This window comes from Eucyclogobius newberryi, unplaced genomic scaffold, assembly GCF_026437365.1.
Source record: "Eucyclogobius newberryi isolate DKJ021-1_F unplaced genomic scaffold, fEucNew1.0.hap1 SCAF_2, whole genome shotgun sequence".
In the NCBI taxonomy this organism is placed as follows: Eukaryota; Metazoa; Chordata; class Actinopteri; order Gobiiformes; family Gobiidae; genus Eucyclogobius; species Eucyclogobius newberryi.
In genome coordinates, this window is record NW_027315834.1 from 36,823,091 (window position 1) to 36,840,352 (window position 17,262).

At 38.9% G+C, this 17,262-nt stretch overlaps 1 protein-coding gene across 1 annotated transcript in view; it reads right to left on the reverse strand.

Annotated features, from left to right (window-relative positions):
- Positions 1–5,525, reverse strand: part of LOC140368254 (ephrin type-A receptor 5) — a 120,556-nt gene extending 115,031 nt beyond the window's left edge. Inside the window, exon 1 of the mRNA XM_072455216.1 lies at positions 5,293–5,525. Within this exon, the coding sequence (XP_072311317.1) occupies positions 5,293–5,386 (94 nt within the window). The 5' untranslated portion in view covers positions 5,387–5,525. The remainder of the gene's footprint in view (positions 1–5,292) is intronic.
- Positions 5,526–17,262: the final 11,737 nt, after the last annotated feature.

The following is a 17,262-nucleotide window of genomic DNA, read 5'->3' on the forward strand; positions in this document are numbered from 1 at the left end:
AGGTTTAAATTTCTAGATAGATCTTTCAGAAAAAAATAATTACTTTTTTCCCGCATTAAAACGGAACTAAATAATAAAAGTTAGATATCAATAAATCCCTCTGAACTTTGATGTTTGCAGGTGCTATAAAGGGATAATCTTTATGATTCATGAGTGAAAACAGTGCCATATATAAATTGAAACAAGTGGATTAAATGAAATGATAAAACATCTTTAGGTTCAAATGTATATGTTTAGGAAGCAAACTTGCATCTTTGGTCAGGGTTTGAGTGTATATTTTCAAAGCCATACACTTGAGTAATACATGACTAATACACTATGAATACATAATACATTCCGTGGTATTTTCTTGGACCTCTGTTGCACGCTTTGGTCATTCTACAGTCCTAATAGGATTAAGGGGCAGATTGACCTCACTGTCCCTATAATATAATCTAAGACATGAAGCATCTACCTCGTGCTCCGGTAAGTTCCAACATAAAACATGGCATTTTCAACCCCCTCTTTAGTCCCATTGTATCTGCACCACGAGAACTGATTATAGAGTTGAAATGATTCACTCTGGGCATAATAGCCTCCTTCGAATGCACAACTACCGTCATTTAGTGTCATTTATCCAACGTGGCAAATCTACAATCATTCCGTCTTGGCGAAAATAAATGGGATTTGGAACTCTTTGGCAGCATAAACTCCTCATTACCGCCATTATTAATCAAATAAAATAACAACTGCTAAAACAATTGCGGGACATCTGGCGCGGCGGTGATACGCACAAAAACTGATGGATTTGAATAAGAATAGATGAGCTTGGAGAGAGGGGATTCATCAAATATAATGTGCGTCTTGTCCTCGGAAAGGTGACTCGGGGATGGACTTTCTTTTTGTTTTTCCTGATTATAAAGTTTGTGCAAAGTTAATCCAGTTTTGTAAGTCATTTATAGTCAGATGCAATGTAATATCGCACGCATTTTATGGTTATTTTAGCAAAGGTTTTCTTGTGTCTGGGTGGGTCCGTCATTGTTTCCCTGCGGTTGTTCACTGCTCCTGGCACTTTGAAGGTGGGAATATCACCAAAATATTGATAATATTGTGAATGTTGTAATGAAGATATGTAAAAACACTTCCAAAATAAGGGTGTAAAGTGATATATCTCTTCAATTATGGGTAATTTTACATGAAGAGAAAAACATATTTACAGGGGAAGCAGCGTCAGGGAGGTTGGTACTGTAAAAGTTTACAGTTATTTCAGTCTGACACGTAAACCTCAACTGCTGTATTTTCTGGACTATTAGTCGCACTGGAGTATAAGTTGCAGCCAAAAAATGCATAATAGAAAAGAAAAAAACATATATAGGTTGCACTGGAGTATGAAATGCGGTTGCAAGTGTGAAAATAACAAATAATATCACATATAAGTCGCTCCGGAGTATAAGTATATAAGTATAAATATAAGTATAAGTCGCACCCTGGCCAAAACTATGAAAAAAGGTAAGTAAGTAAGTAAGTACATTTTATTTGTATAGCACCTTTCACAGACAGAAGTCACAAAGTGCTTCACAAAAACACAGAATAAAACAATAAATACATTTAATACTACATTTGAAAGACATTTTGGTCAATATTGCCTGGACCTAGACAGACATAAACATAAACTAGGATTCTTTAACACTTGGGAATGGGATCAGAAGGGATGTCAAATATAATACTTGAATTTCATGTAAATATTTAAATCATTGCAATCTAACTTATGCCCTTTTTCAAATGGATGGGCGACATTGACAAAACCAATGCTTCTACATTTAAGGACATAACATCGATAAGCTCTTGTCTGTAAATGTCTTGTTTGAGGTTCTAATATCCTTTCATACCCGTGTTTGGAAGATTAGGTTTGACAAATGACAAAATAAAACAAAACAAAAATAATTCTGATTTACAAACAACAATTATCCTGTTAATCCTGTTAGAGCTGTACAATAAATCAGTCATTTTTAATTGTCAAAAATTAACCTTGGCATCATTTTAATCAAGAGGTCCACAATTATCCCCCTGTTAGAAAAGTTTTGTGTGTGTAAATGGCAATGATTAAAAGTCTCAATTTCTTTATTTATTTTCTACGTTGAACGCCACTTTTATTTGTTATTCTAAGACTGAAGAAATTAAATCAAATTGAAATGAGTAATCGATGGGTAAAGCAATTCTCATCGATTCATACCATATCGCCCAGCCTGTAAACTGCCTTTTCAAATCTTTCATTATAAAACTCCTCTTGGTCATCACGCTCCTTCCTCTGTCCTCTGACACTTCACTCTTCCACTCTCTCTTATCCAAACCAATTCTGTCTTGCTGAGATATGGACTCTTAGCGGTGCCTCGGAAAATTATGAAAAATGGGTCAATAGTTTCAATTACAATAGGCCAACAAGAGAATAAAGCCCATTTTAATTATGGTCATCGGTCTCTTTTGCAATGATCAGAACAATCATGCCATTTTGTCGAGCGCTGCAAATGAATCTGATGGCTGTTAGATTCTTTTGTGAGAAGTTCATAGGTTTTTAGTCGAGGTTAATGACCATGAAGTAGTGTTTGAGTGTAATTTGTAGTGTATAATAAGTATAATAAGTCAACTTGATAAATATAAAGACTGGAGTTGAACCGTAAACAGTGTTGATAATGTATTATTTGCAGTGCACGTCACAGACCTTAGTAAAGATAATTGACCTCACAAGGAACAGATTTTGGACTGATGTGGGTGACCCTTTGAAGAAAAGTTAAGTTATAACTAACTATAACTTTGCCCTTTTTTGGTCAATTTAGAAAAACACAGGAGGCTAAAGCATGTTTAAATGCATGTAGTGTACAGAGCTGATTCATGTGCAGTTTCTAAATGACTTCACTGCTTTACCCCGTGAGCCATTTACACAACTTACACAGTTTGAGCCAAGTTAAGCTGTGACAAATCATGCATTCGAAGAGTAAAGAAACACATTTCTTGTTTGGCGTAACGTTTGCATTTTTCTGTCAATTTGATTCAATGTATTTGTGCAATTGCATGGAAAAGTGTATTAAATTGTGAGGAAAAACATTTGCATATTTTTCACCGATCGAAAAATGGTTATGTCAGTTAAGTTCAGTCATTACTAAGGAATAAACTAAATCGTGTAAAAGGACTATTTGGTAGTTTGACATCACCCCATGGATCATTATTTTATATCTTTGACTTTTAAATCGCAATATTGATTTAAAAGCACATAATAAAAGTTGTTTGCTGATGTCCGCTTCAAAACTGCTGTGCTGATTTCCACCTGCCCCTTTATGATACGTCATTGTAAACATCATCAATAAACTTATTGCTGGACAATTCTGTCGGGTCAACTTGGCTACAGTCGACGATTGCAAGCAGAGGATTTAATTAATTAATACATTTTAAACCCTAATCCTAAATCCTATCACAGATTAGGAAAATTATTTAACAATATCTGAGAACGCGGCAAATAAAGATTAGTGTCCATGAGGGATAGGGGAAAACAGGAATATTCCAAGTAGGCATAAAGATGACTCAAACATGCCTGAATCACTCTAAATACTTTGGGTGGATACATGAGTATGGAAAACAATGATAACATGGGTAAAAGCTCTTGAAAGTTGACTCTGCATAGTACATTTTAATGAGAAAAATTACACAAATATTGGCCCTTATCATTCATATTATTGACATCCTTCACATTTGTACCACCACACCACACATCAGCATGTAAATCGCCACCTCACCTGAATAATATGGAGCCTATTATACTTCATGGGGTCGATACTGCATGACTACCGCCAGTATGCATCACAGAACTGGATGCGCAGCGCTCCACACAAAATGCACTGCACTCTGGCAAAGCCGCTTTCCCTCTCCGCACATGTTGGCACGCACTCCTCTCAGACCTGCAGACCACACACTGGGACGTCTGCGACTGAATCTAAACTTTAGGGATAAACCTGCCAACTGGAGAAAGCTCGGGTTGATAAATGTCTTCTCTTCCCTGTGCAGCGTTGTCTAATAGCCCCGACAATGGCATTCATCGTGGCTATTAAAATGCTTGTCCGGGTGTGGACAATGGCGTGGGAAACCTGCTCTGAAACCTCACTCTAAAATTATGTATCTAAAGCAAACCAGTGTAGGCTAATTTACAGTGGAAATAACATTAGAACAAGTAAGATTCAGAATGTCCATAATCAATCTTTCAGGGGCCCAACGTTGGCCCACGACCCACCATTTGAAAAACCTGCAGTTTTATGATGAAAACAATACACCTGTTCTTGAACGTTTCGCAAAGTTCGGTAACAGGCTGACTTGTAGATGGATAATAAATAATAAAACTGTCGAGCACTGTGGGATTATAACATTAATACAACACTTTTGCTGGATTAAAATTAACAATTGGCAATACCACAATTTGAGAAACATAAAGTGTACTAATATATTTTAACAATCAGCTCAGGCAAGTGCTACTCATTCTAAGATTTTCAACGTACAGTGTAAAGAATCCCGACTATCTCTCACATCAAGAATAATCATTAAACTATAGGGTCGGGTCCCATTTGTTTCACACAAGCAGTGCCATGTGTTAGTGGTAACTTTTGGCATTTTAATGTTTGAATTTGTGATCTGATTCTTTTTTTCCTCTCTTCCAAGTATAAATGTGTTATTATCAATGTCCTTGAATAAAAGACACAGTTTTCTTGACAAATCTAAATATGTATAATTTCATTTCCATCCATATTCGACCAACCATAGGTTACGGTCATGTTTGAGGGGAATGCATCCCAGCTGCAACAATAGCATAGAAGGCTATGTGAAGACACAAAGAGGATCAGATCAGCATATGCTTTCACTTGGAGGAGGACGGTTGGTATGGCTGGCTTCAAATATAAAGTAGATTTGTCCGACATTAGTTTCCTCACTCTCTCCCAGCATCGGTCAGTGCCATGTGGTCACCACAGGACGCTCCACATGAGGACAAGTGGAGAGGTTCAGGATGATTGCAGCGCATTGCGCGTCTGTGTGCGCATCCAAGTCCTCAGAGAACCGCTGTGGACAGACGCGCTTCTCTTTGAAGCCCTCTTTAGCCTACATTTGTATTAGACACTGGGCACAACTGTCATACAATATATAATCTCCTTTATTCATTTTAACCGTTTTCACTGGAGCCATGGAAGAGCAACCAGTGAATAAAACAGACCCGCGACAGTCAAAAGAACAACCTGTCATTAAAAAATCCTGTAAGTGCCAGCGCGCGTCCCTCACCTTCATTCGCGGGGATGCCCCACGCGCCGAGCGCCGCCAGACTCCAAATCCACGCCACCAGTGCAACAGCGCAACTCCATGAACGGGAACACATGGTGCCTCCGGTCAAACAGCACCGGTCACGGGCCAGGGACGTCCTAAAGAGCCGTAGTGTGGGTCAGCGCAAAGCCGTGTGCCGTGGTGCCATGTGGATCTCTGCAGGTGCGCGCGGAGGGACGGGAGCTCATCGTCTGCTGCGGGTCCAGCACAGAATGAGCCGCTCCACATTTGGGGAGGCGCGCGGCGCGTGGCGGGCGGCGCGCGGGGGGCGCGTGGGCGGTGTCAAGTGAGGAGTCCGTCCAATTGGAGAGCGTCTACAGGTGAAGCCCACTCTCTGCCCGTCAAGTCCGCTTTGTCCTGAAGAAAAGCTATTGCTCCTGAGTTTTACGTGTAACGTCATTATCGCGCGGTGGCCATTAAGAGCAGCGCGTTTCATGTCTGCGCCGGTGAGACGGGCTAATAGGATTTGTGATGGAGAGAGCACTGCGCCTGTCACCGAGCCGCTGGTTCCAGATGCCACGCACCGCAATGAACTCCTGTCACACAGCTGTTTGCTCCTGTGGGCATCAGATTACTAACACATAGAACATTATTGCGTTTTCTTTGAGTAAACCCGTTTAAATGGAGTCTGGAGCAGGTTCTGTTATTATGAGTGAATTAGCTTTCACTTTAACTGGAGAGCGTGTTTGCAAATGGCCGAGGAGATGATCCTATGAAAAAGAGAAATGTATCATAAATATAGAAAAAACTTTACGTTTTGAGGGTTCTGGTTCTGGTTCTGCTTCTGGTTCTGGTTCTGGCTCTGACTCTGACTCTGACTCTGGTTCTGACTCTGGTTCTGGTTCTGGTTCTGGTTCTGGTTCTGGCTCTGGCTCTGGCTCTGACTCTGACTCTGACTCTGGCTCTGGTTCTGGTTCTGACTCTGGCTCTGGCTCTGACTCTGACTCTGGTTCTGACTCTGGCTCTGGCTCTGGCTCTGACTCTGACTCTGGTTCTGACTCTGGTTCTGACTCTGGCTCTGGCTCTGGCTCTGGCTCTGGCTCTGGCTCTGGCTCTGGTTCTGACTCTGGCTCTGGCTCTGGCTCTGACTCTGACTCTGGTTCTGACTCTGGCTCTGGCTCTGGCTCTGACTCTGACTCTGGTTCTGACTCTGGTTCTGACTCTGGCTCTGGCTCTGGCTCTGGCTCTGGCTCTGGCTCTGGCTCTGGCTCTGGCTCTGGCTCTGGTTCTGACTCTGGCTCTGGCTCTGACTCTGGCTCTGACTGACTCTGGTTCTGACTCTGGTTCTGACTCTGGCTCTGGCTCTGACTCTGACTCTGACTCTGGCTCTGGCTCTGACTCTGGGTCCCGAGGCAGGGGTCTGCTACGCAAGCAAGTGACGTCTAATTCATATCTCAATCATAGCCCACTTTTAAATTGATCATAAGATAAAGTCAGCGTTTGGTGAGAGATGATTATTTTCTGCTTTTTGCCGTCTCTTTTTTCCGCCTGAGTCTGCGTTCTCTATTATCCATTCATCTTGGTTTAGTGTGTAGCTCCTTCTGAGCTAAAGCGGGCACGGAGCAAAAGATGAACAGACCTCTTTGGAAGTTACTACATTTCAGAGTCTGTTTTGGATTAAACCGCCTTGATTAAAAAGGAATCTGCTTCACAGTGAACCAGTGGCAACATGGCTTATGTGCAAATAACAACCGCAACAGTAAAATAGCCTAACTATCGTAAAGGATTATCAAAATATATATAATTCCAGATCAGATATTATACATGTATTAGTCAAATGTAAAATATATCGTGTTATTTTATGGTTGCATTTTCTTGTTTTCACTTCTAGGGTACATTACATAAACACGGTCTGTTTTTAATGCATTCATAAACAGAGGACAATATCTTATGTCTGGCACAGCTGTCCAGCCATTTGTTCCTGTTTATTGAGGTGACAGCATATGTATAACCGGGCTGCCTCTCCATAGGTGTTATTGTCTAATTCTGGGGTGCTTTACTTTCATGTCGGTGCATCTGTCCTCACTGACCACGCTAAAATGCATCTTGAATTCAGTATTTCCTCACAGCAAAACACAGGTTGGAATCTTGGACTGTGTGTAGGTTTTGGTCAGCCATTCCACCATTAGGGGATTTGATAATTCACACCTAAAGTACGGTCTCTGGGTGTTGACGTCTGCTGAATGTGTTCCCCGCTCATACTGAATGATTGTTCAACTGACAAAGCGTAAAATACAGGTTTAAAAAGCAAGGAAGAACAAGAAGATGGTGGTGAAACGAAGGCTTTAAAACTGAACTAAATAGACACCTCATCCCAAAGTTGTAACCATTAGATCAGTTAGTTTCTGCCTCAGACTAACTCTTGTGCATGGACAACATCCTTTTATCATCATATAAACAGTGTCCTCCTCACTCTTTGTCACTTATTCATAAAAGTGTGTAAGATTAAAGCATTATACTTTTATTCTACTCAGAGTATATGTTTATTCTATTTTATATACTGTATTAATTATTGGTTTATTTTGTCAAACAGTAGTTTTAATCGTTTTCATTTATTTAAAATATTTTATACTTTAGATGTTCCATTACTGCAGTTTCACCATCAGGGTCCCATCGACACAAAGACATGCAAAGATTGGTAAACCTCATATTTATCGATACTTACATCGCACTTCAAAGTTTCCCTGGTGCATGTTGGCTAATCCTCCAGCGAGTTTGTCCCGATCGCACTGACTTTAAGAGAAGGGGTCCCAGGCAGAATCAAAGGTACAGAATATAAAACAGCTTTTTTCATCATACTTTTGCTGAATATTATTTGGAGAAAGTTAAGGAAAAGGGTCAACCTCAGTGTGGGCGTCCTGCTCTGACTAAAATGAAAATGAAAATGCTCCAGGAAAGTCTGAAAACATCTTGGCACAAAGTGAAACGCGCTCTGCTTTTTCCGAAGGTGACCACCAGGCTGTTTGCCTGAGATCCCCTGTTCGGTGTTATTTTCGGGGTGTGAAGACTATCATATCGACACCCCCTCTTTGTGCTCAATCTGGCGTGTACTGTCAATGTACTGTCGATACTGTGCCAATCCAGTCTTGAGCTGTGAAACATAATTTTATCTTTGTCTTTGCCACACTGGGCTTGAGTCAGTACAACATCTACATAATTATTCAAGGAAAACTACTTTATTTTGGTGATTTAATTTTTTCATGTATATTTATTTTAGCTTTACTTTGTCCATTTTTGATTTCTAATATAATTTGGGGAAATTGCTCATAATATTATAAATCAAGGCAATTTTGGGTTCAGTTGAAATCAAAACGTTCTACTTTCAACTGATTACATTATAAAGAAGAAGAAAAGAAACAGCCTTTGATGCAATTATAAAAGAGAATGTAAACAAAAAAAAGCTGAAATCTTTTTTCAAATGATAAAAAAAGACAACCTAACCAACTGGAACGATACACTGTGTACCGTTTATTACATTTATTTTACAAACCTCAAAAAAGAAAGCTAGATTTTCTCGTCATTGATTCTTTAACGACGAGATTGTTTTTTGAAATCTTGACCAAACATTTTCTCTTACCATTTCTTCACATTTTGTATTTTTGCCGCACAGTAGTCAAAACCGCAGAGGCGAGACCAAAGCATAAGTGAGAACAGAGTGTACAGAGAGCCAGAGGAAACCTAAGGCATCTCACTACTGGAGCGCCATACAGTACTGCAGTTTTGAGGGTAATCCTTAGAGACACTTCCACTGTGCAATGTGAATGAGAGATATGAAATAATGTTTCTGTGACTTTATATGGATGGGTTCAAATTCACTCCAAAAGGAAGAAGGGGATTGTGAAGCAGTTAGCAGACTGTTTATTGCTGCAATTAACATAAAATGAATAAATTATAACAGGAAGTACAGCTACAACATCTATAGGGTGTAAAGTAGCCTAGAGATCCTCAAATCTTTATGGCTGAATGTGTCTGCATGTTCTCCCCGTGTCTGGGTGGGTGTCTGGGTAAGGAGTATTATGCTTAAATAGATTGTCCATTAAATGTGCTCTTGAGAACCTCTGCTTTGACATCTTTGTGTTAAAATAATGTATACTGAAAGTTTACATGACTTTATGTATGTGAGGCGTTCTCTCATCAGGATTTGTGTCAGCACTCCATCTACTGACCACAGAGGGAATTGCTATGGGTAAACAAACAACATTTTTAGCTTTAACATGCTAATGTAGGAACACAGATACAACGAACAGCGCCTGAGACCCCCAGAGCTCTACATGTGTTCTGTGAGGCTCAGAGGGGAGGACACTTCAAACATGTGACTGAAGCTAAATACAACTCCATGTATCTTTTGGATGAGGGAACAATGTGTATGGCATCGCATCAAGTAGGGATTGGGATGAGGCAGCTCAGTTGACCTAATTGCAGAAGTTGTCAGTAACAAAGTAAATGTACTGTACTTTTTGAGGATCTGTACTTTACTTGAGTATTATTTTAGCCGAGTGCTTATTACAGTGACTCCATTACATTTGAAAGACAGATAATACTTTCAACTCTACTAAATGTCTTAAAAAGGCTCCAAGTACAAAGTACTTTTATTAGAAGAGTTTGGCACATATTTATTTCCTATTATTATGTGAAGATCACTGCAGAGACTTGACTTGTGTAGAAGTGTTGTTACACAGTCATGACACAGAAGCTTTTCCCATGTACGTGTTGTGCAATGTTACTTACCCAACAGTTTGTTGTATCTTGGGCTTTAATAAATATTGAAAGTTTTTTACAATATTGACAGTTCTAGCAAACTTCGAGTTTTGGTTTGGAAATAGTAAATATACAAAATATCTGCTAATTGAAATCCTTTATCCAATACTAATATTATTGATCTTTTTTAAACAGGAAAGTCCCCCTGAGGTGTTGCATCTCTTTTGGAGGGGAGTTTTGGCCCCAGAAGAGAGGAAGCCTACTTTACCTATTTAACTTTTACTTATTTACTTGTTTTTGAGTATTATTTGACCAGGTGTATACGTCTACTCAAGTAATTAAAAACTTTACTTTGACCACCTCTGCCTGTATGTCCATCTAGGACATATAGTTTATAGTTTAAATCAGTTGGTCAAACAGATTATTGCAATATCACATGACAGAAGAAGACTGCAGAGTGTCATGGTATGATAAAAACAGGTCTGTTTATATGAAACTATAGCGTTATTATAGAATTATAGGGATTTCCTTTGTGAGGACAAAGCACTTATCTGGGAAGTACCTCGGAAGTACCACAAAAGCAAATAATTTAATTACTTTAGATCTTCAATGTAAGTACACAGAAGTATAGCAGAAGTTACTGGAATTAGCACTGTAACTTTGTGATGGTGAGCCACTGTCACCATATTCACACAAAATATTGTCAGTAGCCGCCCTGTTGTCTCTCCCTTCACTCCCCATTGGTTTCCTGTTACATTGAAAACGCATGCATTTTGTCTTGGCGCTATTTTCTGCCTCTCGCTGCATGGTGCATTTAGATTCTTTGATCACGCAGGGTTGCTAAGGTGTTATTCCTGTGGCTCTACCATGTCGTCACCTCCCACACTACTCATGTACACTTATACACAAATAGATTGATTCAAAACATACTCGTCCAACTCCCAATTTCATTCCAGCCTCCCAGAAAAGATCCATGTTCACACTTTGGCACTGTGGAATTGGACGATTCTACCTACTTTTCAACAACATTTGCAGTCAAAGTCGTAGGTGTGTTGCCAGAGCGGTTGATACCATAATATGGTATCAACCGCTCTGGCAACACACCTACGTGAAAGGTGACGCCCCCCAGGAGAGCAGGAAAAAGACCCGAAAACTCCACATTTTTAACAGCTTAATGTATACGTTTAAGACAACCAATAGTGTTATCTGAAGCACACAGGGGCTTATTCATGACTTCAACTAGCACATTCTGCAAAAAAACGAAAATCACAAATTTGGGGAAAAAAAAGTAAAATGCTGTTTTTCTCAGTTTCACCGAGGCCGACATGGTCCGACAATTTCGGTGGCGAGTCACATATAGATGTATACGAGTCTGACAGCGCGTATGGGGGTGGTTCTGGGATGCCACAAACTGTCCATAGCTCAAAAGCATGCAAAATGACACATATTTGCCCATAGTGAAGTCAAATGTAATGATAGCAGGAGCTCCTCAGACAGCTGTAAGATTTGATACCAGTGTGGCATGGAGAGGGTTACATCGTTCGTTATAAACAATGCAACTTTATTAAAACACAAGGTACATAGGTAAGGTCATGACAATGAAATGACAGGCAATTTTTCATTTTTATCTATTCTTACATTATTTGCTAGAATGTAGTAATTTGTTTGCAGTTCTTTATCATTTAATAGTCTATAATGACAAATCCTTTAACAGTATATTTATTTGTTTATTTTTAATTATTTTTTTATTGAAAGAATTAACACAGACCAATCAAAACTTGTGTGTAAATAACATTGTCAAAAAAGAAAAAAGAGAAAGAAGAAGAGAAAAAAAAATATAATAATAAAGATTAAGAAGAAAAAGAGAGAACAAAAAAAGAAAAAGAAAAGAAAGTGCGGAGTGGGCGGAACCAGAGAAAGTACAAAGTGTGTATGGTTTGAGATGACCGTTTTTAGAATAACGCATCCAAATGAAAATAAAATACAAGGTTAAAGCACCTGATCCATAATGTGAGTCCCATTTCGTCCAGTTTATGTCGAATTTGTCCTTTTCCAAGTTCAGTCCATCATGATTTCGGTCCAGTCCTTTATTATTGGTGCAGTTTGTGTCATCCATTTTTTTGTGATGGCCTTTTTTTAACAGTATATTTAAACGTTTCATCAGAGCTGGTAAAGCAAGTTCACAATTGAAGGACCCATGGCAATTGTCCCAAAAAGGCAGGGCAGCAGCTGGCTTAACCTCAACCGCAGCTAAAACATGTAGACCTATGACATCACTTTTGATTGATCTGCCACATAAAACAGTGCTAACTATCTCAGGCTTCCGGCTGATCACATGGAAAAGCACCATCCCTCACTACATGGTTGCCGCACCGACATCAGGGAAATGCCCTGTATGGCAGAGGATAAAATAAGTCTGTGCTACACTCATCAGCTCATCTTGGAAATGATTTGAGAGCTGAGCTGTGTCTGAGATGTGATGATTGCTCAAAGGTCTGGTGTCAGCCCGTTCATGACAGCGAGATGAGACGAGGTCATAAAGGGTCAGAGGTCACGGATATATGCTCTTGGGTTTAAACACATGTGCCTTACCTATTTGTGTTGAGTTAATGAAGTATATCTGCATCAATACATATCATTTTGGTATCTCTGTCCATTGTTCTATGATTAGATTATATGAGGTTTTATTGTTGCACCATTGTTTCTTTAATAAAGCAACCGATGATAATCAATATATTAGAAACATTAGAAACATAAAAATGATTCTAAACAAAAGAAAATTAATTGGACTACATTAGTGTGTATTTTTGGTTAAATTGTTATATATTAATATGATTTATGTTTATTTAACAATGTATTATTTTTTTTGTTTGGATTTCTTTTGGTATAAAGAAATCTAAAAGATTTATGAAGGGCTTTTCGTATATCAAATGTATTAATTTTCTTCTGACAACCAACTAAATGATTTGCTCTGCAGCTCTATACATATCCCCAAACTGATTGTAGCCATTTTGATGCATGCTTAAAAACACATAAAACTGTCTGCAAACATAACAAAGAGATGATGATTACAGAACCCCGCACCATAATGCTGCATAATGTATAATGCATGTGATATGTAAAAAGGCTAAATGCTTCGAATACCTCAAAAATACTGCCTGCCGCCCCTGGCCTAGCTTCCTCTGGGGAATAATGACCTCAGGCTAGCATAACCACCATACCCCTCCCAAAAGGCACGCACTTTACCCGCATTCCCAAAATAATCAGCTTTGGGGCCTATCCAGCTGTTGCAAGGAACACTGGGATTTGTCGAAATTCCCAGACAATATTGAGACACGGAGCTGGGCATTGCAGCATGGTGATAATGAACACTGGACAGACAGCATTTGGGGAGCACAACAGTGTGTACTTATTAGGCTAAGACCGAATAGCAGCTTTCTCTTGTATTAACATGACTAATTAGAGGGAATAATTAACTGACAAAAAGCAGGAAAAAAATACAGAAACATTGAATTGTTTTGAGTTAATCTTAAACAAACAGAGTTGTTGTTAAAATGGACAGGAAAATTGAAGTAGAAATAGAAAATCAAATAATTCAAGTGCCTATAGCATTATTTTAAGTACATAAAGGCATGGGTGAAGTTAAGCAATAGTTCCTGTTACTAAACATATGAATAACTGTAACTATTTGTCATTGCATGTATTAAAGCAAAACCAATCACAATTCTCTATTTTGCCTCTTGCTTGTTTGAATGCAGATATACAGTTTGTTAATTTCTCTCAATTCAATGCCAGAGGTCACAGTGAGCTCGACCCCTAAACAATAACCTTTTTACCTCCAGGTCTGTGATGTCAACATTCAAAACAGGATGGTTATGAAATGGGTTAAAATCAGGTTTGAACTCTCATAATTGGCTGTGAATACACAAAGGCCTCATTTGGAAGAGCTTTGAGACACAAATGTTTGGTTTTCAGCAGAAAAGTGAAAAGGTTAATGTCCACATGCATGTTATCAGAAGTCTGCTTTGGTAAACAATTCAATACAGACACAATAGCAACATTTAATCTAATGAATAAAATGCAAGTTTGTGGTATACAATGTTTATTGTTCACCCATAATATTAAAGGGTCTGTACCTGATATTGTTAATGTAATATAGTAATAATAACACTTTTATAGTGCTTTTCATGACACTCAAATAGGGATGCGTACCGCTACGACGGACCCGATCCGGACTTGTAAAAACATTTCGGTTCTGGTCCAAAAAAAAACGAAACCCCGGTGATTCGGTTCTGGACTCATTAAAAATCTACCTCTCACATTCTATATCCTTTATGTTCTAGAATCAAAACCATCCTAAACCTTCCATAGATCGCGAAATTCGCGCTGGAAAAGACGTAAACACTGATATCGCTGTCAATGGCGCACCCGGAGCATCAGCGACGCACACGTCTTCCCCGTGGCAGAAGTTGAAGCCGGCGCAATGAGTTTAAAGACGCGAGAGACCGAACCTTCGGGAAGATCGCTGGCTTAATTGAATCGTTTGAAGCCGCCGCGTGCGTCACCGCTTGTGCCGCTCCGTGAGTTAGTTTAACACGTTAAAGGAGCGGGTTGTGCTTTGGTTTGGGTGTAAATGTTGTAACTTCTCGCTCAGGTCAGTAATGCCGGTTTAGTGCTCACAAGTTGTCACTTTATTTCTTGAACAGAGTTGGTTACTGTTGGCCGTAACCATGGTGATGGAACAGGAACATCAAAAACTACCTCGTCTCCTGAGCCCGCTCTTAGCTCCGCCCCAGAGACCGCGCACTAGAGACTAGGGTCGCTACAATATGAATAAAATAACTGTATTATGTTGTGGTGTAGCATTTATTTAGGTGGGTTAATGTGCAATATACATATTTATACATCAAAGTAAAAACTAAGTCAAAGTAATATTGTTTAATTGCTGGATTCATTAATTGGAGCTTATATTTTGTAATAGTATTTGTATTCTACAATTGTTAAATATGGTCTTGTGTTTAATGCTGTTAATATGATGTATTGTGTAAAATATTTTCATATTCTATTTTTGATACTGCTACTACAAGTTGATTGATTTATAGTGGTTCTAGTTGACAGTTATGCAAGTTTTTGAAGGTTTTTACATGACTTTTATGCCAATGGATCTGCAAAATTAAAGAGTGGAAATGTATCTAAAGGCATTAAACTTCAGGTGTGGGGAACAGCCCAGTCAAACCAGTAAAACACTTGACAAACATAGTATCAGCTGAAACAGCTGCCCTAATACCAATACTCAACTTGCTCTTGTTCGGGAGTTGTTCCTCTAGTAAAAGAGTAAAACACATGAATGTGTGTTAGCTAGTAGCTTGTGATTTGTAAGTTGTAACTTCTGTTAATAAACAGTGAATAAACCAGATAAATTCAGTTTATTTCAGTCTGCAGTTAAGCCTTGTGTTTGATAGTCGTCCTTGTTCATGTGTCTTCAACTTAATTGAGCCAAGTAGCTTTTGTTATGCTGTTATAACATTATGCAAATATGGCATGGTTCAGGTCACCTGAACCTAAACCTCTGGATTCGAATCCGGACTTGAACCTGAACGTGGGTTTAGGTATGCATCCCTACACTCAAAGACCCTATAGTACAAGACAGACAGAAACACAAAACAAACAAATACAATCTGTTTTCCCCCAGTACAGTATTTAATAGTACATCAGTTCATAGGGTGAAAATGAGACCACTGTGGGCTGTTAAACTTCACACTGACCTCTGAAAGTTGTAAAAAGCGCTTACTTGTCACGGTGAATTATTTGGATGTCAAGAAAGCATTCGGTGAGCAATACATTTACAGCAAACTGTTTAAATGAACTAGTGCTGTTTTTTTTTAATTAGTGATACAACTATAAATCATGTAACGTGCAAATACATTGTGTGGACATTTTTTTCTTCAATTACATTTTAGAAAGAATCAATGCATAAGTAACAGCAGATGCCTTAGTCCAACCTTTCCTATGATCTTTCTCTATCTCAAAATGTAGAATATCCCAGAGCTGTTAAGGATGAAACCCAACAAATCACAATGCCTCTATCATGAGTAGAGATGTTATTGTCTCATTGATAACCTTGGATGGGTTTGACAATATGTGCAAGCTTCACATGCAATTGTGGATCTAATCTTTGGATCAACTAATAATAATAAAAACATATAGATGAGCAGGAATAACGCGTAAACTATGTGGGAAACAGGAAGATAGTTGCGGGTGTTTAGCATTTTAAGAATTCATTTGTCGGATATGAAAATGAAATAAAAATGGAAATCAGAGTATCCAGCTTCACTTTACAACTCCTTGTAAGTCCTTGTGTCCTTCAATAATCCCAAGAGCTCTGCCGGCAGGGGTTTACACCTCTGGCAGGGTCGACCATGCTGGACAGGGTAAGAGGGAGAAGGCAGACTAAGATCAAATACTGGTCCTCACGGTGTGAAGTGCACAAAAAGAAAATGTTACAGAAACCAAACACACTCGCTTCCCAATCAATGACAGGAGTCCAACTATAGAGCCCAACATGGTGAAAGTCACCAGGAAACCCACTGGGCACATAGTTAACCTAAAACGCAGACAAACATCGGCTGCTGGAAAGTAAGAACAATGAGAGATACCATAACGGACAGATATAGGTGAGATGATACTTCTCCTCAAGAAAGGACCAATTGAGTGAAGGCGTAGTGGCCTTGATGATGAGTGCCAAAGTAAAATGTGCCCTAATCGGATGGATTCCAATAAGCAAACGAATAATACGAGCAAAATTTGATTCAAAATACAAGTTTATACCTGAAATAATGACACAGAAAAAAGCCGAAAAGGTTTTTTTTTTTTTTAATGCTCTGCAAGAGGCCAAAGATAAATGCAACAAAACATGATATGACAATACAGACCATGAGGAAATAATGGGCCACCAAGGACTAGGAAAAATAGTCTCAATCCACACCCGTCCAACTGCTGTCTCTTTTCTATACCAGAAAACACACTGCAACATTGACTTTACTGCTCTGATTACCATTAGCTCAGGTTTAAAATGTAATTCAGCGTCAAACAGTTACAATGTTGTATAAAAGACTTATAAAATCCTATGGAAAAACTACCTTTTTAACTTTTACAAACATTTTGGAAGCAGTACTTTTAACAACATTTTTAGCCATGTAACTTTAGCTTTATTTGAGTAAAATTTTCCAGGAC